This window comes from Hylobates moloch, unplaced genomic scaffold (genome assembly GCF_009828535.3).
Source record: "Hylobates moloch isolate HMO894 unplaced genomic scaffold, HMol_V3 SCAFFOLD_21, whole genome shotgun sequence".
Classification (NCBI taxonomy): domain Eukaryota; kingdom Metazoa; phylum Chordata; class Mammalia; order Primates; family Hylobatidae; genus Hylobates; species Hylobates moloch.
This window is the reverse complement of record NW_026652296.1, coordinates 43078862-43102635: the sequence shown is the minus strand read 5'-3', so window position 1 is coordinate 43102635 and position 23774 is coordinate 43078862. Positions and strand designations below refer to the sequence as shown.

Below are 23774 nucleotides of genomic sequence, written 5' to 3'. Positions count from 1 at the left end.
TTTGGGTAGTTTCCAGTTTTTCTGTTGTGGTTGTGTGGCTGTGAACACTCTTCCGTATGTTTCTTTGTGCACATATGCATACGGTTCTGCTGGATATGCATATGGGGGTGAAGTTGCCAGGTCGTTGGGGTACAGATGATTCCAGCTGACGCTCCTACCAGGAGTGCAGAGCTGTTCCACATCTTTGCCAACACATGGTATTGTCAGTTAAAGCCATTAAAAAAACAAAAAACAGTGATTCATACATTTGTAGCAGCTGAAATAGTATTCAAAAGATCTGACGGCTCTTTTCTTCTATTCATAATGGCAATACAGTATTGACATTTTTTTCCTCCTGATAATGTAAGTGAATCCTGAATCTAAATAACTTAGTCACACCAAGTATTGTGAAACAATGAAGCTCTAATTCACAGCTTGGGCAAGCACTGTTAGAAGTGCTGCTGTCAGCTGGGATGTCACCAGAAGGCCCACTCAGCTGCAAACAGACATTTTCCAAATATTTAAAGACAAGGATTCTGCACCTCCCCGTCTTCTTCCCTTCCCACCCCTCAGGGCCACCGAGAGTGTCTGAGTCTTAGGACTCACAGGGGACCACTGGAGGTCACTGGGTGGAATGCTCCAGCACGCATGATTGCCACACAGCTGACTTTGGCAAAGCCATACTATTAACTAATCCTCTCAAATAGTACACCAATGAGGTAGAAGACATGTTATTATCTCAATAGTACAGAGGAGGCAACTGAGGCCCAGCAAAGTAAGAGACTGTCCCCAAGTCACGCAGCAAATGAGCTGCTGCATGAAGGCAGAGCCTTACTTCCCACCACTTTCTGCTGCAGAACTTTGCTCACAGAGGCCAGCTTCCAGTAACATGTTGCTCGAGGGTGACAGCGGCTCCTCTGCTCAAAGGGAGGAATGGAAAACTTGAAAAAGGATTTCAAAGCTCTTTGAAATCCTTTTTCAAGTTCAAATGTTCACAAAGGTGAACACTACTACCTGATAACATACCTGGCAGCTGCCTCTGTGGGTTTCTGTTTTATTTATCCCCCTGCCCTGTGTGTCTAGTCACGTCTCTTCCTTCTTCCCCTATCTCCTCATATTTTTCTAAGTAGCGAAAATATGGAATTGGAACATTCTAGATATATACACATTCCCCTTGTATTTATTGACTAAAGACATGTTACGTGTCTTAAACTTTTATTAAACCAAGTGAATTTAATCTTTTGAAAACAAACCTAAAAGCCAGTTAAGTTGTCCAGCTCTCTAACTTCCTAGCTGTGGACACATTACAAAACATGCTTCCACTTCCACACCTGTAAAATGGAGATAATAACAGCACCTACGTCATAGGGTCATCTCAAAGATGAAATAATTTGGTATAATAAACAGTTTAAAATGTGCCCTGCACCTCAGTGTGCTGTTTGCTAACATGAAGTGATGTTTTTACCCTGCCTGTGTGGGAGAGGGCCTCAATTTTGTCTTCTACCTTGGACTGGAAGTCTTACCTATACTTACCTCTGGGATTTTTTCAGGTGTCCCTGTCACCAGGAGTCATCAATGGCAAAGCAAGACTTTTTCATTTACTGGGCATTAGTGATGATTCAGCACAGAGAGGAAGTGAGGGAGGAGTTCAAGACAACCAGGACTCAGTTTCTGAAGGAGAGTTGCTGGAAGTTTCTGACAGAGAACTGAGTCTGGAATCTTCTCCACGGTTGGGGTAGGCCCACACCCACACTTAACTTTGGGAAACAGTTAATTGCTGTTTTAGTCAGTTTGGGCTGCTGTAACAAAAATACCATAGACTACATGGTTTAAACAACAACTTATTTCTCACGGTTTTGGAGGCTGGAAAGTTCAAGATCACAGTACTGGCATGATTGGGTTCTGGTGAGGGCCCTCTTCCTGGTTTGCAGACAACCATTTTCCAGCTGTGTCCTCACATGGTGGAGAGTGAGCACTAGCCTCTTTCTCTTATAAGGGCACTAATCCCATCACAAGGTCTCCACCTTCATGACCTCATCTAACCCTAATTACTTCCCAAACACCCCACCTCCTAATAGATTCCCTTGGGGGTTAGGGTTTCAACATAGGAATTTAAGGGGACACAAATGTAACATTTACTTCTTGTCAACTATCTCTCCTTTTTTGCTGTGATAATTTTGTATACCAGTCTCTTTTCCTTCCAGGCATTGACATGCTTGAGGGATGGCAGGAGGGGTACCTTGAATACATTGTTCTGACACATTCAAGATTTGTTGAAAGAATGAATGTAATCAACACCAGAAAAGAGGTGATCAGCAAATCTGAACTTTTCTTTTTGAAAATGTATTCATGGCCAGGAAGGTGGCTCACACCTATAATGTCAGCTCTTCGGGAGGCTGAGGCAGGTGGATCACTTGAGGCCAGGAGTTCTAGATCAGCCTAGCCAACATGGTGAAACCCCATCTCTACTAAAAATACAAAAATTAGCGCAGCCTGGTGGCTCAGGCCTGTAACCCCAACTACTCCAGAGGCTGAGACACAACAATCACTTGAATCTGGGAGGCAAAGGTTGCAGTGAGATCACACCACAGCACTCCAGCCTGGGTGACAGAGCGAGACCCTGTCTCAATTAAAAAGAAAAAAAGAAAAGAAAAGAAAAAAACAGTTGCTTCTCAGTTTGATGATATGCAGTCACTCTCACAAATCAGTAATTTATGCGACAATAATCATGGAACATATACTGCTTAGGTTTATAAATATTTAAACAGATAAACATACTTTTTTTTTTGTAAGACCTCCCTCAGTCCCCCAACCCACTTTTTTATTTGACACAGTTAATAATAAATGATTTCTTAAAAGTAGAATTTTTTTTTTTTGCTTCTGGTATCCTGAAAATAAAGAAAAGAGTACATTTCGAGAAAACAAGTTGAAAAATTAGTCACAATAAAATGAAAGGTGATTGATCTAATTCCCTGATGTACATTCTAAAGACATACAGCTCTGTTGAAGGCTCACTGATTTAAAGGGGAAAATATCTAGGATATACCACGAATAAAAAGAAGTCTAATATAATTTTTAAAGAGAAATATGCAAATACACCATGAATTGAATTTCTTCTCACTCCAAAGTTCATTACGGCAAGAACTCCATTTTCTAATTCAGTGATACATTCTCTCTAGGCTGCAAAAAATGCAGTGGACAAAATGACATTTGAAAAAGGTATCTTTAAAGATATCTTTAAGAGCAATGGTCCCCTTATGCCATTTATGCTCACATAAGAGACTGGAATAACAAAGCACTATGAACGGTGATGAATGTTGTAAAAGTCCCTGGTGAGGCTTAATCAATACTGCCTATAGCCGTGTCCACCGGAAGAAGCTGGTTCTCTGTGAATTCTAGTGGGAAAGAATGACTGAATGATGAACACGTCTTCACTGGCTGCTCTATCAGATACTTACAGTTTCTGGGAGGTCTTGCCTTTTTTACCCAAGGAAGAAGTGAAAATGCGTCTTGCACAATTGCTTAACTATTCCCAACGCAAGACTTCATTCTATCATTTATTTCCCTAGTAATGTGGGCAGAAGGAATCCTGTATTACTGGCCCAGAAACTTGGGTGTAAAAGTGATCACAAAGATTACATGGGGCCAGGAGCGGTGGCTCACGCCTGTAATCCTCTCAGGAGGCTGAGGCAGGAGAATCGCTTGAATCTGATAAGGTTGCAGTGAGCCGAGATCGCGCCACTGCACTCCAGCCTGGGCGATAGACAGAGACTCTGTATCAAAATAATAATAATAATAATAAAAATCCGAGCCTGACCAGTTGCCCCACAGCGTCAAGGTGAAACCAGGTGACCGCGACTACAGCGTTTAATAATGGGTCCTCAGACAAAAACTCCATGGATAGGAACCCCGCGCCTCTGAAGCTGCCCAACGAGGCGGTCTCCTGGTGGCGCCTGCCCTGCCAAAGGAGCAATGAGGGGCTGCGTTTAGGCGAAGCCGGTATTGGGCAAAGCTTCTGGATCAGTCAGAGGCTCAGAAGGGACGTCTGTGGGAGAGGGGTCAGTACGGTAGCCAGACCCCACCCGGGGTGAGGTTGGTACTGAACTGACTGAGGCATGGAACCCCTACCCTCCACCCTGGTAAGGTGCCGGGGCCAGTTTGGGCCGGGACTCCTAGAATTTGAATCGGGGGTGGTCTAACGCTGTCGCCTGCGGGGTGTGCAGGAGGCCCCTAGCGAAGCCAAGAGTTCGCAGAACCGGGGCGCCGCTCTATGCTCGGCTCTCGATTGCTCGCGCCTGGCAGCGGCGGGCGGAGCAGGCGACGGCTGGGGCTCTGCGCTCGAGGGGTCGAGCCTGGGCCGAACAGGCCGCGGTGCGCACTCTGCGGCGGCCTCTGCGCCTCGGGCGGGCGGGAGAGAGAGGCCGCGGCGGCCAGCGTGGGGATGTCGAGGAGCTCGAAGGTGGTGCTGGGCCTCTCGGTGCTGCTGACGGCGGCCACAGTGGCCGGCGTACATGTGAAGCAGCAGTGGGACCAGCAGGTCGGTGTCACGTGACCGTTTCTTCCGGGCCCGCGCGCGGCGGTGACCTGGGGCCTCTCGTGGTCTCTGCCCGTTCGGTTCCTCAGCTCCTCCTGGTGTCTTTCCCCCGCGGTGGCGCGGCCCTGTACCCCACGCGTTTGCGGCTGCGGCCGGCGGCCGCCCTACTGGGCTCCGGGCGCTGCAGCTCCCGGCGGGCGTGTGCAGCCCCCGGCGGGCGTGTGCAGCCCGCAGGTTCAGGACGACCCGGCTGCCAGGCTTAGCGCCTCCTTGGGAGCTCCGCGCTGAAGGGGCCTTGCTCCGCACAGGCACGGCACGCACGCTTTTGGGGTGCGCAGCGGCTCTGTTTTCAAGTCACAGCCGGCCCCCAGGGTGCGGACCTTTCCACATCTCACTTGGGCCGCTAGAAAATAGAAGGCGGGGAAGGAATTTCTTGGGGTGCATTCTGCAAGCTACCAGCCTCCCTCCTGGCCCAAGGTTGGGGTTAAAGCCTAATGTGTTTTAAGTGCTATTGATTTTATCCCATGGTAAGGGAGCCCCCCTCCCCATACTCACTCTCCATGCCTTTGACCAAGATAATTTGGTGAGATATTTGCACTTCTCGTTTAAATGAACAGTTTGCTATGGAAACTAGAATCTGGGAACGATAGAGATAACAGCTTCCAGATTTTCTTTTTGGTACTTTTATTTCAGGAAATATCCGTGACCTGCTGATCAGCAGTGACTATCTATTCTTTCCTCTCAGTTCATATTTTCTTTCTTATTCAAGTTGACAGACCTTTAATGGCTAATAACTGTGTGGAAGCTACCTCACTAAGCACCTTGGGAATACAAAGATAAGGAAACTCCGCTCTTCCAGAGTCTATCAGTGATTCACGACCGTGCTGAGAACAGGGAATTGGGTCGTTGGTGAATTTTCAGAAAACAACTTGGCAGTGATTGGGGTTGAACCTAGTTCACCAAGGGTGAAAATAATGGACTGGATGAATCAAGAGTAAACAGTCTTTTCTTGATTTGCCTACCCAGAGCTTTGGACTGTGCTATGTGCTTGATATACAGAGATGAAGTGGATGAGGTCTTTGTTCTTGGTGTTCACAGACTGTGGAAATTAGAAGAGAGGAAGCATGTGATGGTACAAGAATTTTGACAGGGGGATGAGATGACTTAACAATGAAAGGGCACAGGAGAGATCAGAGATTTGGGATTAAAATGTGGTCCTAAGGGGCTAGCTTTTGGAATACAGGCAGCAGACTCCCGCCTCTTAGAAGGAAAAGTAAAAGATGTTGATCCTGGGAAAACTTGAGATGGAGTAAAATTTAGTATGACAGATGTTGTTCTGACGTCAGTGAAGTGATGTTTGAAGGGTTTGGGTAGGGATGGATTAGAGCTTGGCTGTGGACCCTAGCTGAACATGAAATGTTCCCCGGAAAGTTTTTACAACGTGACTAAGGCTTGGTCCCCACCCCAAACCATTTAAACCAGAATCTCCTGGGGATGGGAACTTGGTTCAGCAAGTAACCCAGAGAATTTTAACACAGGGCTAAGCACCATTGTGTTACAGAGTGGAAAAGTGGTTATTTGGAAGTTAGAGATAAAGAAAAGGTTGACCAGAATAACGTGTGTGTGTGTGTTTCTTTTTTTTCCTTTTACGTCCGGTTCTTCATTAGGGGCTTACATTGTATTAATAGCAGTGGGAAAGACTAGGACAAATGATTAGCACAGTGGATGTGTCGGAAGGTTCAAGGAAGCAAGAAATTAAATAATGAATATTGTTTCCTGACCATCTACCACATACCAGGCAGTGTATTAAGCACTTTACGTATATCATCTGTAATCCTCACAGTAACCTAGCAAAAATTAAGCAGTGCTACATAAGGAGCCAGAGTTCTAGGTGTTAGGGTTGGAAGAATAAAGAGGTCTTTAGTGGTTAGTAAGGAAAGTGGTTAGAAAGGTAGTTCAGTAAGGGTCACAGGAAGGATGTGTGAGGCAATCAGCATAGACCTTGAAACCTAGAGGAAGATAGCAAATGATGGGATGGAGAGCCAGATCGTAAGCACACATGACATCTCTGAGAAGGAAGGGTAGGATCTGGGAGGCAGGTGTGGAAGGAATGATGCTGGTGAATGGTGTGGGCTTGGGAGGGTGGGTATCGGTGTGTCATGGTGTAAGAAGCACAGGACAGGAAGACCTGCGGTTGGGGGAGTGGAATAAGCACCTCTGTTTTTGTCTCAGTGGAGATCTTGCCAAGGGTGCATGGTTCAAGACAGTTGTGTTTCAGTTGAGTTATATCAATCCCGGGACTCCTTCAAATCCCTCATAATGAAGCTGTAGGCCTGGAGGAGGTCCAGCAAGTAGGTATTATATTAGGTGAGTTTTAAAAATAGGTAAAATAATTTGGAAAAAACCCCACAGACATACGCAAGCCCTGGGCCCCACTCCCATTAATTCTACTCTATATAGCCACTATTAAAAACTATTTATTGGCCAGGCACGGTAGCTCATGCCTGTAATCCCAGCAGGCATGAGGGATTGGAGGGCTGAGGCAGGCAGATCATTTGAGGTCAGGAGTTCGAGACCAGCCTGGCCAACGTGGTGAAACCCCATCTCTACTAAAAATACAAAAAAATTAGCCAGGCCTGGTGGCGCATACCTGTAATCTCAGCTACTGGGGAGGCTGAGGCACAAGAATCGCTTTAACTCAGAAGGTGGAGATTGCAGTGAGCCAAGATCATGCCATGGAGCCAAGATCTCCAGCCTAGGCGACAGAACGAGACTCCTTCTCAAAAAAAACAAAAAAAAACAAAAAATCCTATTTATTTATTTTGAGATGGGGGCTCATTCTGTCACCCAGGTGGGAGTGAAGTGGCACAATCTCAGCTCACTGCAGCCTGTGCCTCCCAGGCTCAGGTGATCCTATCACCTCAGCCTCCGGAGTAGCTGGGACCACAGGCACATGCCACCACTCCCTGCAATTTTTTTTTTTTTTTTTTTTTTTGTATTTTTGCTAGAGATGGGATTTTGCCATGTTGCCCAGGCTGGTCTAGAACTTCTGAGCTCAAGCAGTCTGCCTGCCTTGGCCTAAGATTACTGGAGTGCTGAGATTACAGGAGTGAGCCACCACGCCTGGCCTAAAACCTTTAGAGTATTTTGTGAGCAATAAACTATAAAAAGTTATTAGTAATGACTGAATTGATGTTTTTAAAAGTCTTGTCTTGGGTGCCAGGTCCATGTTCTGAAATGCTGTGGTTTTTTAGTGCTTACTAAGGTCACTACCATTGATGAGCATTTATTTTTTCCTCTGGTAGTAGCATTCTTCTTTTTCTTCTTTCTCTGTTATATAATTAATAATAATTCTGCATGATTTTTACATTTTTAACTTTACATGCTAGAAGCCAAGTTCAGAATTTAGTAATCTGCATTTTTTTCTCTTGATGTTTACTGTTCAGCTAGGATAACTGCTAACAGAAGAGTAGTTTAGACTGTTACTGTAGTAACTCGCCAAGTTTTTAAAGCATTACATATCAATTAAACTTTAAAAATTTAACATTGGCCGGGTGCAGTGGCTCACACCTGTAATCCAGCACTTTGGGAGGCCGAGGCAGGTGGATTACTTGAGATCAGGAGTTCGAGACCAGCTTGGATGACATGGTGAAACCCTGTCTCTACTAAAAATACAAAAATTAGCTGGGCATGGTGGTGCGCGCCTGTAGTCTCAGCTACTCGAGAGGCTGAGGCCAGAGAATCACTTGAACCCAGGAGGTGGAGGTTGCGGTGAGCTGAGGTCATGCTACTGCACTCCAGCCTGGGCAACACAGTGAGACTCTTGTCTCAAAAAATAAATTAAAAAAAAAATTTAACATAGTGCCAGTTTTTTTTTTTTTTCTGTTATTTCCCATTAAATTTTCTGTGCTAAACACTCAGGAATTTCTTAAAATATGATAAGAAATCATTTCAGTAATAACATTTAGCACACTACCAAATTTATTTGATCATTTATTACATTTTACATTTGTACAGAAAATTAAAATAGTAACTGGATATTTGGAATCCGAAAGTTTTAAGTGTATTTTGGTAACACTGTTATTTGGATTTGAATGGCACAAGGATGGAGACCACCTGTTCGGGATGTTACTGAAATCTGTTTCTTACGTTTTTAGAGGCTTCGTGACGGAGTTATCAGAGACATTGAGAGGCAAATTCGGAAAAAAGAAAACATTCGTCTTTTGGGAGAACAGATTATTTTGACTGAGCAACTCGAAGCAGAAAGAGAGAAGATGTTATTGGCAAAAGGATCTCAAAAATCATGACTTGAATGTGAAATATCTGTTGGACAGACAACACGAGTTTGTGTGTGTGTTGATGGAGAGTAGCTTAGTAGTATCTTCATCTTTTTTTTGGTCACTGTCCTTTTAAACTTGATCAAATAAAGGACAGTGGGTCATATATTGTAAATTACTGCTTTCAGCGTCCCTTATATCTGAATAAAGGAGTGTGGGCAGACACTCTTTGGAAGAGTCTCTGTCTGGGTGTTCCTGGTAGAAGCCCCATTAGGGTCACTGTCCAGAGCTTAGGGTTGTTACTGAGAAGCACTGCTGAGCTTGTGAGAAGGGAGAGAAGGAAGGGATGGATAGTAGCATCCACCTGAGTAGTCTGATCAGTCGGCATGATGACGAAGCCACGAGAACATCGACCTCAGAAGGACTGGAGGAAGGTGAAGTGGAGGGAGAGACGCTCCTGATTGTGGAATCCGAGGATCAGGCATCAGTGGACTTATCGCACGACCAGAGTGGGGATTCCCTCAACAGTGATGAAGGAGATGTGTCGTGGATAGAGGAGCAGCTGTCCTACTTCTGTGACAAGTGCCAAAAATGGATACCAGCCAGTAAGGAGCTTCTCAATTCCTTTGATTTGTCAATTCCTGTGTGAAGGTTTGTTTTTCCAACCTGTGAAAGAAACATGAATGTAAAAGAGATCTAAATAAAAGGATAATTATATTTATTCTCTAGTTCATCAGCTATAAATTTATATAAAACAGGCATGTTTGTACTAATGAAACTTACTGTCAACCTCTATCACATTGTTAAATTAACACTTTTGGTGGTAACTCAATAAAATTGAGAAAATTGGAAATCCTGTGTTACTTAAAGAATTAGCCATATTTTTCTAACAAGATCATAGAGATTTAGGGCCAAATTCCAGTCCCAGTGTTGAATTCATGTTCAAGTTTATAAAAATTACTTTGTTAATATTTAACTTACGTGGAGAACTCCTGCTGTTGTATACTGAAAAGAGGTTAGAATTAGCAGATTGAAGATGTTTTTTGCCGTTTTTCTAGGACCAGTCTTTTTTTCCATTTTCCTTTTTTTCTGCTGGCAAGAGATACCTCATACACACTCCCTGATTGCCTCAATCTTGAGATTTTCTTTTCTTTCTTTTTTTTTTTTTTTTTTTTTTGAGATGGAGTTTTGCTTTTGTTGCCCAGGCTACAGTGCAGTGGCATGATCTCGGCTCCTGGGTTCAAGCGATTCTCCTGCCTCAGCCTCCCAAGTAGCTGGGATTATAGCGTTTGCCAGCACACCTGGCTAATTTTTTTTTTTTGCAGACGGAGTTTTCCTCTTGTTGCCCAGGCTGGAGTGCAATGGCACGATCTTGGCTCACTGCAGCCTCCATCTCCCAGGTTCAAGTGATTCTCTGGCCTCGGGCTCCCGAGTAGCTGGGATTACAGGCATGTGCCCCCATGCCTGGCCAATTTTGTGTTTTTGGTAGAGATGAGGTTTCTCCATGTTGGTCAGGCTGGTCTCGAACTCCTGACCTCAGGTGATCCGCCCGCCTCAGCCTCCCAAAGTGCTGAGATTACACGCATGTGCCACTGTGCTTGGCCCTGATCTTGAGATTTTCAGTGGCCAGCTTCCTGGCACCTGAGGAGCGTGGCTTGCCAGCCATCATATGGTTCATACCGAAACAGGATTTTCCCATTAGGCAAGAGACTAGTAAAGACATAGGTACTTGAGGAATGCCTTTGTGTAATATAATTTGTAACCAAGTCAGAGAAATACATATATAATTGTGAAGAGGGTCATTTTCTGGCATGTGGAAATGGTTTTCTTAAAATGGGTTCAACTTCAAATTTAGTCACTGTTAACAAATTAATAGTAACATTTTCACAGGAAACGTAGAATTTACTAGTTAGCTGGTTTTTGCTTCTGAGCAGTCTCTGCTTATTAATTTCAGGTTCTGCCTGAATTCTCAGTGGCTTTCCCTTTGTCCTGTTGCCCTTTGTGGTCAGGACCCTGCTAACTGTAGCTTCTTTGATCCCCACACAACTTTGCAGTTAGGGTGAACTTACTCTTCACAATCAATTCTTATCCTTAGGGCTTTGCACAGTTTTTTTCCTCTGGAATGTGCATCTCCACAGCCTCCATTCTCCCTATATGCAAAGACACCCCTTTTCACCTGGCCAATTTCTAATCCTACGCCTCCCCCTAATATAGGTTGGGCTCCCCTTTTATTTACCCTCACACTGCCCTGTAGTACACATCACATTCCATTCCTTATGTGTCACAGAGCATCAGCATCACCTGAGGGACTAAGAAATGTAACTCCTAGGCTCTGCTTCAGAAATTGATTCATTTTATCTGGGCTAGAACCAAGCATATTTAGAAAACCAAGAACAACTTGGGTGATTCCAATGCACTGTGAGCGTGGAGAACCACTGTGCTGTTGTGATCACCTATTTTATATGCAGCCCTCAGGGAAGTGCAAACCTGTGACAGCAGGCACCATTATCTGTCTTGGACTTTGTATTCCCAGTTCCTAGCCCAGTGCCTGGTATGCAGCAGGAGCTCATATTTTTTGAAAGAATGTGTGAAGAGACCTGCCTCTGGGAGTCAGGAATGTGACAGTTGGGAAATCCATCAACAATACCTGCTTTTCCAGTACCTTTCTCCTAAAAGTTACTGGATCCTGCAGATCTTAGTGGGCGTATACTTGGTGTTAGAAGAATAGAAATCTTTCTTATTCCCTTCCTTTTCCCCATCTTGCAATTGTGGGTTGGCTGAAGAAAAGAAGACAACATGGGAAAGGAAAATCTGGGTGATAAACTGATTAAGCCTTTAGGTTACCGCTGCTCTAGATAAACCCATGATGTGACTTTTTGTTTTTCTCCTAGGTCAGCTGAGGGAACAGCTCAGTTACCTTAAGGGTGATAATTTTTTTAGGTTTACTTGTTCGGATTGCTCAGCAGATGGCAAGGAGCAGTATGAAAGGCTGAAGCTGACATGGCAGCAAGTGAGTAAAAAGCCCTTCCCCAAGTCCATGAGGGTGGTTCCCCCAGGAGTTTGTTGGAACGAATATCTAGAAACGTAGGGATGAGCTTTTGAGTTGTTTGGAGGGGCACTTTTTATTTCGCAATGAAATTAGATACCAAATATGTGGAGAAGGGAGTGAAAAATACTCGCTGTAATGCCAGCACTTTCGGAGGCCAAGGCAGGCAGATCACCTGAGGTCAGGACTTCGAGACCAGCCTGGCCAGCATGGTGAAACCCCATCTCTATTGAAAATACAAAAATTAGCTGGCTATGGTGGTGGGCCCCTGTAATCCCAGCTACCTGGGAGACTAAGGCAGGAGAATCGCTTGAACCTGGGAGGCGGAGGCTGCAGTGAGCCCACACCGCGCCACTGTACTCCTACTCCAGCTTGGGCGACAAAGTGTGACTCCTTTTCAAAAAAAAAAAAAAAAAAAGAAAAATATTCACTGCTGACTTGATGAATTGGGCTTGAGAGGCTTGAGAATCTCATGATTTCATTTATATGTGATACCAAGCTCTGATTATAATTGAAAATGAAATTCTCATTTTCCTGGCAGCCATTTTAAGAACAATAAAACTATTTTTTTAAAGTGGAAAGATGGCTATGTTGAAAATAGATTTGGAAGAAGGAAGGTGACTGATTGCAAAAACCGACATAACCCAGCTTTTCTGCATTTGAACTCGGAGATGTTTGAATTTTTGTTTGCTGAAATACTTGTTCATTTTTAACCGTCTCTAACACCAACACCCTAATCTAAGCCAGCTGTATCCTAAACAATAGCTTTTTACTGATCTCCAGGTTGTATTAAATTGTTTTGGTTTTGTTTCTATATCAATATGTTAATGTATAATATGAATAATAATAAGGCATCAGTGTATACTTTTTAGTTCAAAAACCAAATGAAGCCAGACATGGTGGCTCACATCTGTAATCCCAGCACTTTGGGAGGTGGAGGCGGCCAGATCGCCTGAGCTCAGGAGACAAGCCTGGGCAACATGATGAAACCCTGTCTCTATAAAAAACAGGCCAGGCGCAGTGGCTCATGCCTGTAATCCCAGCACTCTGGGAGGCTGAGGGAGGCAGATCACCTGAGGTTGGGAGTTCGAGACCAGCCTGGCCAACATGGAGAAACACCGTCTCTACTAAAAATACAAAATTAGCTGGGCGCGGTGGCGCATGCCTGTAATCCCAGCTACTTGGGAGGCTGAGGCAGGAGAATCACTTGAACCCAGGAGGCGGAGTTTGCAGTGAGCCGAGATTGCGCCACTGCACTACAGCCTGGGCAACAAGAGTGAAAGTCCATCTCAAAAAAAACCAAAAACCAAAACAAAACAATACAAAAATTAGCTAAGTGTGGTGGTGGTGCACTCTTGTGGTCCCAGCTTCTCAGGAGACTGAGGTGGGAGGGTTGCTTGAGCCTGTGAGGTTGAGGCTGCAATGAGCTGTGATCGAGCCACTGTACTCCAGCCTGGGTGGTGACAGAGTGAGACCCCATCTCAAAAAAAAAAAAAAAAATCATATATTACTTAGTTTTTATGTTCATTCATTCATTCAACAGATACTGAGTACCTATTATGAACTAGGTGCTGTTCTAGACCTGAGACTACTGTGGTGAACGAGACAGCTAAGGCCTCTGCCCCAAGACAGCTGACGTTCTATACTTAATTTTGATAATAAACAGATCAACAAGATAATTACCCACAGCACTTTTTACTTTGAAGGAAATAGAGTGATGAGAAAGATTTTAAATTACACCATTTTAGCCACTTACGGTTTTCCTTGTAAATTGTAGTTGCCTTAATAGCCTTCGTCTATTATCTTAATTATCAGTGCTTTATTAGGACATCTGATGAAGTCTGTCAGTGTTGAATTAGGAAGTCTTTTCTTTGACTTGCCTGAAAAAAATGTAAGTAGAAAATGAAGAGAAGTTTGTATTGAGGATAGAGCTTTATGAATATTATAATTGGGACATTTTTCTCAAGTGTACATGGGATACTGTGTGTAGGCAAGATCTTATTAATAGATTATTGTGATATGTGCACACAGGTAAATTTGTATTTGTCCTGCAGTGGTTTCTCAAAAGCTGTAAAATGGAAGAAGAGCAAATATATGTAATTTGTTATTTTCAAAAATGTGAGTTTTTCGTAGTGGTTCTTTTTAAAAGAAAAGCTGGCTTTTGCTTATTTTGCTCAGAATATGTAATATTGGCTCACTTTGCATATTTATTCTTTTTTTAAAAAAATTTTTAAATCTTTTTGAGGCACAGTCTCACTCTGTTGCTCACGCTGGAGTACGGTGGCATGATCTTGGCTCACTGCAACCTCCGCCTCCCAGGTTCAAGCAATCCTCCTGCCTCAGCCCCTCTAGTAGCTGGGATTACAGGCACGCGCCACCATGCCTGGCTAATTTTTTGTATTTTTAGTAGAGATGGGGTTTTGCCATGTTGGCCAGGCTGGTCTCGAACTCCTGACCTCAGGTGATCCACCCACCTCGGCCTCCCAAAGTGCTGGGATTACAGGCGTGAGCCACCGTGCCTGGCCACTTTGCATATTTAATTAGACTAACATAACTTGCAGATTAATTTTTCACTTCCAAAAGACGTATTGATGGTGGATACTAACCTGATAGGGTGAAGTGATAACTTAGGTTGCACATATCTGGTTCTTAGCAAACAACTGACCAGTATTTCTAGTTGCATCTGAAAAAGCCCATCTCTCATTGAAGACCTGAAAGAGAATCAGTTGGTCTTGAATAGACTCCATCGATGTAGCCACATTCTTAGTATATTGAAATGTGGGTTTTCTGTCTTTAAATCTTAAACTTTGAAAGATTTACCAAAGAAATATGTAGAAATGCTTGTAACACGAACAGCATTTTGTTTGTATTATAAAATACTTACAGTAAAGAGGTCTGATCTCCTGATTAAAAAGCCCCTTCCTGCCACACTCCCTTTCTGTGTCCTTTCCTCTTCCTTGGTGACTCCTGTGAATAGCAGTTCCATACATAGGAGAAACTTTATCAAACATTGGGAAGGATAGGGAAGTTTTTGCATTCTTTTCCTGGAGACTCATTCTTATGGCACAAGTAAAGATACCATGATCGATCTTTGCTCGTTATTTTTCTAGTGTTCTTCAGCATATACTGAGTACCTGCCAGCTCTGAGCTAGGCCCTGTGGATACATTGGTCCACAAGATCAGCTTCATTACTGATGAGCTTGGTCTGGTAACATGAGAGCGGAAAACTAAACTGGGGTTCATTTTTTTGTGGTTTTTTTTTTGAGATGGAGTTTCACTCTTGTTGCCCAGGCTGGAGTGCAATGGCGTGATCTCAGCTCACTGCAACCTCCGCCTCCCACGTTCAAATGATTCTCCTGCCTCAGCCTCCCGAGTAGCTGGAACTACAGGTGTGTGCCACCATGCCTGGCTAATTTTTGTATTTTTAGTAGAGACGGGGTTTCACCATGTTGGCCAGGCTGGTCTTGAACTCTGACCTCAGGTGATTCACCCACCTCAGCCTCCCAAAGTGCTGGGATTACAGGCGTGAGCCACCATGCCCGGCCTGGGATTCATTCTTTTAGATCATAAATTCCAGGAGAGAAGGAAAAACAGGTCCTTTATATATTAGTTTATAGTTTGCCCAGTAAAGATTAAGTGATAAGAGAAAAAGTTATTTTCAAGTAAATATGTAAACTTTAACTTTTTAGGGTCATAAAATGTCTCAATTATACAAAAAAGTCATAGAAATACTTTATCACTGAGATTATCAGCAAATACATAGTTCTGAGATACTCTTAGAGTGGGCAAAGCTTGTTCTATGATTTTCTTAAATTATTTATTGAGCAATAATTATTTTTTAAAATTGTGATGAAATATGCATAACATATAGTTTACCATTTTTTAGTGTACAGTTCAGTGGAATTAAGTACATTCACACTGCTGTGTAATCACCACCTCCATCTACCTCCAGAATTTATCTTTACAAAATGAAACTCCGTGCCCATTAAACACTAACTTCCCATAAATATTGATTGTTTAAAGGAAGATATTTGTTGGCTGATGTAGACCAGATGCAGATATAACTGGAAGACATTTTAAAAAATCTGTTCATGGGCCGGGCGCGGTGGCTCACGCTTGTAATCCCAGCACTTTGGGAGGCCGAGGCGGGCGGATCACGAGGTCAAGAGATTGAGACCACGGTGAAACCCTGTCTCTACTAAAAAATATAAAAAAAAAATTAGCCGGGCTTGGTGGCGGGCGCCTGTAGTCCCAGCTACTCGGAGAGGCTGAGGTAGGAGAATGGCGTGAACCCGGGAGGCGGAGCTTGCAGTGAGCCGAGATTGCGCCACTGCACTCCAGCCTGGGTGACAGAGCAAGACTCCGTCTCAAAAAAAAAAAAAAAAAAAAAAAAATCTGTTCATGGGGTTAATTGTTTTTAGACTGTCTGCAAGTATTGCAAGTTTAAGAATGGGGGAAATTGAAACTTGGTTAGTGAAGGGTCAGAATTACTGGGCCCCTTTGAGTGGTGTAGATATTGGTCTTTCCGTAAGACTGTTGGGGATTTAATGCTGTGAATACAGATGTTGGGGACATTAACTGCAATTTACTACACTCCTTACAGCCACAGGATGCTCTTTATAGAAATAAGGATTAGGCTGGGCGCAGTGGCTCACATCTGTAATCCCAGCACTTTTGGAGGCTGAGGCGGGCAGGTCACTTGAGGTCAGGAGTTTGAAACCCTGTCTCTACTGAAAATACAAAAATTAGCTGGGAGTGGTGGTGCGCATCTGAGGTCCCAGCTACTTGGGAGGCTGAGGCAGGAAAATTGCTTGAACCCAGGAATCGGAGGTTGCAGTGAGCCGAGATCACACCATCACATTCCAGCCTGGGTATCACAGTGGGACTCTTGTCTCAAAAAAACCAAACAAACAAACACAAAAAAACATCTATATGAGTATCTGAGTATAGATTCAAAGAAAAATGTCTGAAAGGATGGGATTATTTCCTGATGGTGGATTTCAAGTGATTTTTACTTCCTCCTTTGCTCTTTTCTGTATTACTGAATGCAGTAATACATTCTGTATTACTGTATTACTGAGTGTTTTATAATGAGCATGTGTTACTTATATTTCTGGAAAATACCTCCCCATTTGGGGCCATGAATTCCTCATCTGCAAAATAAGAGTAGACTAGATTAGGAGTTTGCATCCTGAGCTCTGGAGGTGTCTTGGAGCCCTCTGAGAATGGGCTGAGTGGCCAGGCCTTTCAGTTCCCTGTTTCTTTTCTAATGCTGATTTCATTTGAAGGAGGAGTTTGACAGGTAAAAACGGCTAAGTCACCGAGTAGATGGCATGTAGCATTATTTTTACTTCTGAAATTCTGAGTCTTGTTTTTGCCATCTAAGAGCTTAGAGAAGTATATACAAGGGTGATTTTCAAGATATTTGATAAAAGGTAGTGCCGTTGGTCAGAAAATGCTGGCTGGAGTAGGCACCTGGAGGCCTCCTGCTGGCCAGAAGGTAGCCCTTGATTTAGGACTACACTGTGTAGGGTGCGGGATCCTTGGGACAATGCCTGTTTATCAACTGATTCAGGGACAGCTTTGTTGTAGCCATCAGTTCAGCCACAATATTAGCCCTGCATGTGTGGCATCTAAGGATTAGATGCTTAGTTTCTGCACATAATTAAGTGGATTAGTGATATCTTGAAAGTAAAAAAGGAAGTAAATTCTACCCTGGGAATATTCCAAGATACCGTCCTTCCTTTGTTCCCTCTGTTCCCCACCATTCCTACTCAGAATATAAAACAGAAGAAACTTTTCCCCCCTCAAGATTAACATCCCTAACTGTGCTGTTCTCCCACCTCTTGTTTCAATTGTGTTTCAGGTCGTCATGTTGGCAATGTACAACTTGTCTCTGGAAGGAAGTGGACGTCAAGGTTATTTCAGGTGGAAAGAAGATATCTGTGCTTTTATTGAGAAACATTGGACTTTTTTACTAGGGAATAGGTAATGTGTTTTTAAAAAATCTTATACTTGAAGGAATATGTAAAGAATGAAGTATACAAGATTTGAGACAGCCTAATGTAGACTTGTTAGAGATTTATTTTAATTTTTTTGAGTGCAGTGGCATGACCATAGCTCACTGCATCCTCAACTTCCTGGGCTCAAGTAGTCCTCCTGCATCAGCCTCCTGAGTAGCTGGGATTACAGGTGTGCACCAACATGCCTGGCTTATTTATTTATTTATTTTTTGGAGGCAGAGTCTTGCTCTATCCCCTAGGCTGGAGTGCAGTGGCGTGATCTCGGCACACTGCAACCTCCACCTCCCGGGTTCAAGCGATTCTCCTGCCTTAGCCTCCTGAGTAGCTGGGATTACAGGCACCTGCCACCATGCCCAGCTAATTTTTGTGTTTTTAGCAGAGACAGGGTTTCACCATGTTGGCCAGGCTGGTCTTGAACTCCTGACCACAAGTGATGCATCTGCCTCAGCCTCCCAAAGTGCTGGGATTACAGACGTGAGCCACTGCGCCTGGCCTTATTTTTTTATTTTTTTGTAGAGACTGGGGTCTCGTGTTGTCTCAGGCTGGTCTCAAACTCCTAGGCTCAAACAGCTCTCCTGCCTCAGCCTTCCAAAGTGCTGGGATTATGGGTGTGAGCCACCGTTCCTTACCTTGTTAGAGATTTAGAGTGTTTACTTGTGGCAATTACAAAAATTTTTGAATTCCAGAGAATGTTTTTACTTTTTTAAGATTAAAAAAAAAACTTGACCGAAAAAAAAAACTTGGCCAGGCGCAGTGGCTCACGCCTGTAATCCCAGCACTTTGGGAGGCCAAGGCGGGTGGATCACCTGAGTTCAGGAGTTCAAGACCAGCCTCGCCAACATGGTGAAACCCCATCTCTACTAAAATACAAAAATTAGCTGGGCATGGTGGCAGGCAACTATAATCCCAGCTACTCAGGAGGCTGAGGCAGGAGAATTGCTTGAACCCAGGAGGTGGAGGTTGCAGTGAGTCAAGATTGCGCCATTGCACTCCAGCCTGGGCAACAGAGGGAGACTCTGTCTCAAAAAAAAACCAAACAAAAAAAAGATGTTTATTTCAACTGAACATGATGTTTTTTGAAGAAATTCTTAGAATGTTAAAAAATAAGAGTTGTATTACATGAGACTGTTCAAGAGTTGGATAAGTCAATATTTCACTTGAGGAGATAGGGTTATTATATTCTTTTAAGCTGTGTGTGGTGGGGCATGCCTGTTGTCCCAGCTACTCAGGAGACCAAGGTTGGAGGATCACTTGAGCCCAGGAGTTTGAGGCCAGCCTGGACAGTATAGTGAGACCCCCATCTCTTAGAAAACACCAACCAGGCCGGGCCTGGTAGCTCAGGCCTGTAATCCCAGCATTTTGGGAGGCCGAGGCGGGCGGATCACCTGAGGTCAGGAATTCGAGACCAGCCTGGCCAACATGGTGAAACCCCATCTCTACTAAAAATACAGAAATTAGCTGGGCTTGGTGGCGGGTGCCCATAATCCCAGCTACTCGGGAGGCTGAAGCAGGAGAATCGCTTGAACCTGGGAGGCGGAGGTTACAGTGAGCTGAGATGGTGCCACTTCACTCCAGCCTGGGTGACTGAGCAAGACTCCATCTCAAACAACCAACCAACCAAAAAAAAAAAAAAAACCGAACAGAGCAGTGCCTTCTAGGAGGACAAGAGAGGAAAAATAATGGCAGTTACTGACTGCATCTATTTAGGTTGCCCTTAGTTAATAGTTTTGTATTACTAGTATTTGTTTTTAACTCTGTAAAGTAGACACTCTTTTATATTTTTAACTGTTTTTCATAGTGCTTAGCAAAGTCTGGGCACATCTGCATATGGCTTGTTCATTGGTCACTGTGTTTATCATTGCGCTTTGAGTTTGCTGCTGTGTGCTCTCCCCAGTGGCTGCTTTGGTTCATTAGACTCAGGGATGCCGATGCACAGACCTTGCGACCATATATTTTCACTAAATGTCCACGTGGATCTGTCAAGACTTTTATTGCTCTTGGGTACTTGTGAGTTTGCTACCACATTGGTGAATTTTTGTTTGAGATTCTGATTGTTAGTTGCTGTCCGAAGTCCTGTGTGAGATTCATGAATCTTACATAATGAGGTTAGTTTAGACATGACAAAGTCTTTGATCACTTCAAGTCAGGGCAGGGAGTTCATGTCTTTCCTCACTTGGGGTTCACTGCAGCCTCTGTTTCTTCAGACGCTGAGGAATCACAGCTTTGCTCGTATTACTGAGAGTGCGGGAGGGCAGTCAGAAGGAGGGTGACCGGCAGGCTGCTGTGAGAAAATGGAATAGACTCCCTACATTTTTGCAAAAGGGGTTATTTTAGTTCTTGAGCTATTTATTGGTGCTAAGAAAAGAATCGACACTATAACTCGTTCTTTCTCATAAGGAAAAGAAATCTGTTGTTTAGTTTAATGATTTAGCACTATTTATGGACCTTAATGTACCCCATTTATAAGGGATAAGAAAGGGAAAAAACTGATAAAATTGGATCTTGGAATGTTTTCATGATCTTTGAGTGCTGTTCTATTTAGTGGGTTATTTCCTGGAAGAAATTAGATTTAGATTGCCTGTTTTTAAGAATATTGCTGGATTTTAACAGAAGTTGTTTAATTGCTTCATTTGTTCATTTCTAGAGCATGTTCTGAGAGGAATCAGCTGAGCCTTATTTCTTTTTAACATACCAATGAAAGGCATTAATTACTCTCCAGTTTCTGTGTAGTTTATTTAGTGTGTTGGTCATATTGGTATATTACTGGAATTATTATTTATTTGATCTTCTTATTTAAATCAAGTCACTTAATTTTAAAAAGAAACAACATCACCATAGTAAGTGGGGAAACCTATATAAATTGTCATAAATAGAATGTAACAATAAAAATAAAACAATGCTATTAAATTGTAGCTGGATCCCATGGCATATAATGGCAAGCCATGACTTTCTTTTCCAGTCAAAAAGGGAGGCTGCTACAAGTGTTGTTAACGAGAATGTAAAGCAGTAAACTTTCTCTTGATCTAACCAGAAGAAGCAAAAGAGAATTAGAAATCACTCTATGATTCTTGCCACCCGGTTTCATGCTACAGTGCTGCTCTTCACTTTGCGAACTCCACTTGAAACATCAGTGACTGGAGAAGTCCCCTGAAACCACTACCCCTGGGTAGTTACCACTTGCTCAGACATTTCTGTGTGTGAATGTTAACAAGATTACCATACCCCAGAGAAGCTGTCTGTAAAGAGCATTTATATTTAAGGTACACTTTTTTCATAGCTACTAAAGATTTTCATTCTGCTATCCATAGGACGTACATTATTGATTTACTTACTTACTTATTTTTTTGAGACAGAGTCCTGCTCTGTCGTCCAGGCTGGAGTGCAGCGGCGCGATCTCAGCTCACTGCAACCTCCGCCTCCCAGGTTCAAGCAATTCTCCCGTCTCAGCCTGCGGAGTAGCTGGGACTACAGGCACACCCCACCATGCACGACTAATTTTTGTATTTTTAGTAGGGACAGGGTATCACCTTATTGGTCAGGCTGGTCTTGAACTCCTGACCTCAGGTGATCCACCCGCCTGGCCTCCCAAAATGCCGAGATTATAGGCGTGAACCACTGCACCTGGCCAGGACATACTTTAAATTCTTAAAAATGGTAACCATTTCTCATTTGTCACAAGATCTAAGAGAATACTATACAGTGTAATGAAGTTCTGAATTTTCTTTCAGATGTTTACAGGTTTTTCTTTTATGCCTTTAATATGTTATTAAAGTTTAAATGTAGAAAGGTGGTTTTTTTTTAGTGCTAACCTAAATAATTTTATGTACCATTGTAGAAACAAGTTAAAAAGTATATGAAAACTTAGTTATTACTGAATAATTGCCTAGTATTTGTTCATTTAATCTGCTTTTACAGTCCTGACCTTGAATTCTTCCAGAAGGTATAGTTTCAATTAGTGAAGAATAGCTTGAATATTTTCTTCTATTACCATATTTTACTGACTTTAAGATACATAATTTTGCAAATTTTGACATCTCTGACAGCTAGATGCATCTTATAGTTAATGATATGTCAATTTAATTGGTAGTTAGCTCTTATTTGTACATAAAATAGTGTATCTTAAAGTTAATGGATCTTCGAATTGATGAAATATGATAGTACACATTCGTAGTATCTACACTTCAATCAACTTTACAAGGAGGTTTCTGGGAAGGTGGCAGATAGGAAGCATTTGCCTTCCTGCCTGGACAGCAGTTGCACTGGCAGAATCTGACTGATGGAACTATTTTGGAACTCCGGAGTCTAATAAAGGCTTGTGGTTTCCAAGGGAAGGCATAGACAGTAGATTGCGGTTAATACTGGTCAATTTTAGTTCTTAATGCAGTAGCAGCTACCCATCCCCCTTCTCCAGCCACTAGGAAGAAAGCTGTGTGTGTGTTCTGGAGTGGCTTACACACAGCTTGTAGCATCCAGGGTGGGCAAAAATAAGCCTGTTTTCAAAATACTGGGTATTTGTGCTCTGATCACTGATTGTTGCTTCTAATCATAGAGGTGAAAAGAGATGGCAGCCATTGTTGTTATAGCTCCCCCCATTGCAAAAATGGGTAAAGGAATTTAATAGACATTTCTTCAAAGATATTAAAATGGCCAATAAGCACATCAAAAGATGCTCAACATCACTAATCATTAGGGAAATAAAAATCAAATCTATAACACGATACCACCTCACACCTCTTAGGATGACAATTATCAAAGAAACAAAACAACAACTGTGGGCAAGAATGTGGAGAAATGAGAACCCTTTTGCAGTGTTGGTGGGAATGTAAAATTGTGCAATCATTGCGGAAAATGGTGTGGTGTTTCCTCAAATAGTTAAAAATATAATGATCATATGATCTGGCAATTTCACTTCTGGGTATATACTCAAAAGGATTGAAAGCAGGGTCTCAGAGATACTTGTATATCCATGTTTTTAGCAGCATTATTCACAATAACTGAGATGTGGAAGCAACTGAAGTGTCCATCAGTAGATAAATGGATAAGCAAAATGTGGCATATACATGCAGTGGGTATCATTCAATCTTAAAAAGGAAGGACATTCTGGTACATGCTGCAGTGTAGATGAACCTTGAGGACATTATGCTGTGTGAAACAAACCAATCACAAGAAAACAAATACTGTGTGGTTCTACTTATCTGAGATACTTAGGGTAGTGAAAATCACAGATACCGAACGTAGAACGGTGGTTGTCAGCACTTGGCGGGGAGGTGGAATTGGGAGTTGTTTAACGGATATAGAGCTTCAGTTTTGCCCGTGAAAAGTGTTCTGAAGGTGGATGGTGGTGGTGATTGTACCATATAAATGTACTTAATACCACTGAACTCTAGTCTTAAAAATTGTTAAGATAGTAAATGTTATGTATATTTTACCACAATAATAGTTTTGGGGGAAAACTATTGAGGCCATTCATAAATACTGTGTTTGTATATGTCCTGACAACAAATTTATTCCATTTCATACAAATATCTCATAATCTGTTGTGCTGTGATTTAGCTGGCTATATTAGTTTGCTAATGATGCTGTAACACAAACTGGATGGCTTAAACAACAGAAATGTATTCTAGTTCTAGAGGCTGGAAATCTGAAATCCAGGTGTTGATAGGGTTGGTTGCTTTTGAAGGCTGTGAGGGGGAGAGTATTCCATGCCTCTCCCCTAGCTTCTGTTAGCCACAGGCCTTCCTTGGCTTGTAGATGATGTTCTCCCTGTGTCTTCATGCATCTTCCCTCTCTACACGTCTGTCTCTGTGTCCAAGTTTCCCCTTTGTGTAAGGACACCAGTCATATTGGATTAGTGTTCAACTTAATGACCTCATGATCACTGTTTGCACATAAGGTCACATTCACAAGTACTGGAA

General features: G+C 42.8%; 2 protein-coding genes and 1 long non-coding RNA gene across 5 annotated transcripts in view; 2 read left to right on the top strand and 1 right to left on the bottom strand.

The window, feature by feature from the left end:
• Nucleotides 1-4327: 4327 nt before the first annotated feature.
• On the top strand, nucleotides 4328-8820 carry LOC116461022 (protein PET117 homolog, mitochondrial). Its single transcript, XM_032142415.2, has 2 exons — nucleotides 4328-4516; nucleotides 8671-8820. Exons 1-2 carry the CDS (start codon nucleotides 4421-4423, stop codon nucleotides 8818-8820), a joined length of 246 nt encoding a protein of 81 aa, XP_031998306.1. The 5' UTR covers nucleotides 4328-4420.
• A 316-nt stretch (nucleotides 8821-9136) lies between these two features.
• The window catches only part of KAT14 (lysine acetyltransferase 14), a 45156-nt gene continuing 30518 nt past the window's right edge, over nucleotides 9137-23774 (top strand). For all 3 annotated transcript variants that reach the window (XM_058433273.1, XM_032142414.2, XM_058433275.1), the window contains exons 1-3: nucleotides 9137-9395; nucleotides 11682-11800; nucleotides 17703-17824. In XM_058433273.1, coding sequence (XP_058289256.1) covers nucleotides 9137-9395; nucleotides 11682-11800; nucleotides 17703-17824 — 500 coding nt within the window. The remainder of the gene's footprint in view (nucleotides 9396-11681; nucleotides 11801-17702; nucleotides 17825-23774) is intronic.
• The window catches only part of LOC131382255 (uncharacterized), a 37457-nt gene continuing 23016 nt past the window's right edge, over nucleotides 9334-23774 (bottom strand). Inside the window, exons 2-5 of the long non-coding RNA XR_009211556.1 lie at nucleotides 14721-14803; nucleotides 14443-14547; nucleotides 13593-13716; nucleotides 9334-9456 (exon numbers count right to left, since the gene is read on the bottom strand). This is a non-coding gene — a long non-coding RNA (uncharacterized LOC131382255). The remainder of the gene's footprint in view (nucleotides 9457-13592; nucleotides 13717-14442; nucleotides 14548-14720; nucleotides 14804-23774) is intronic.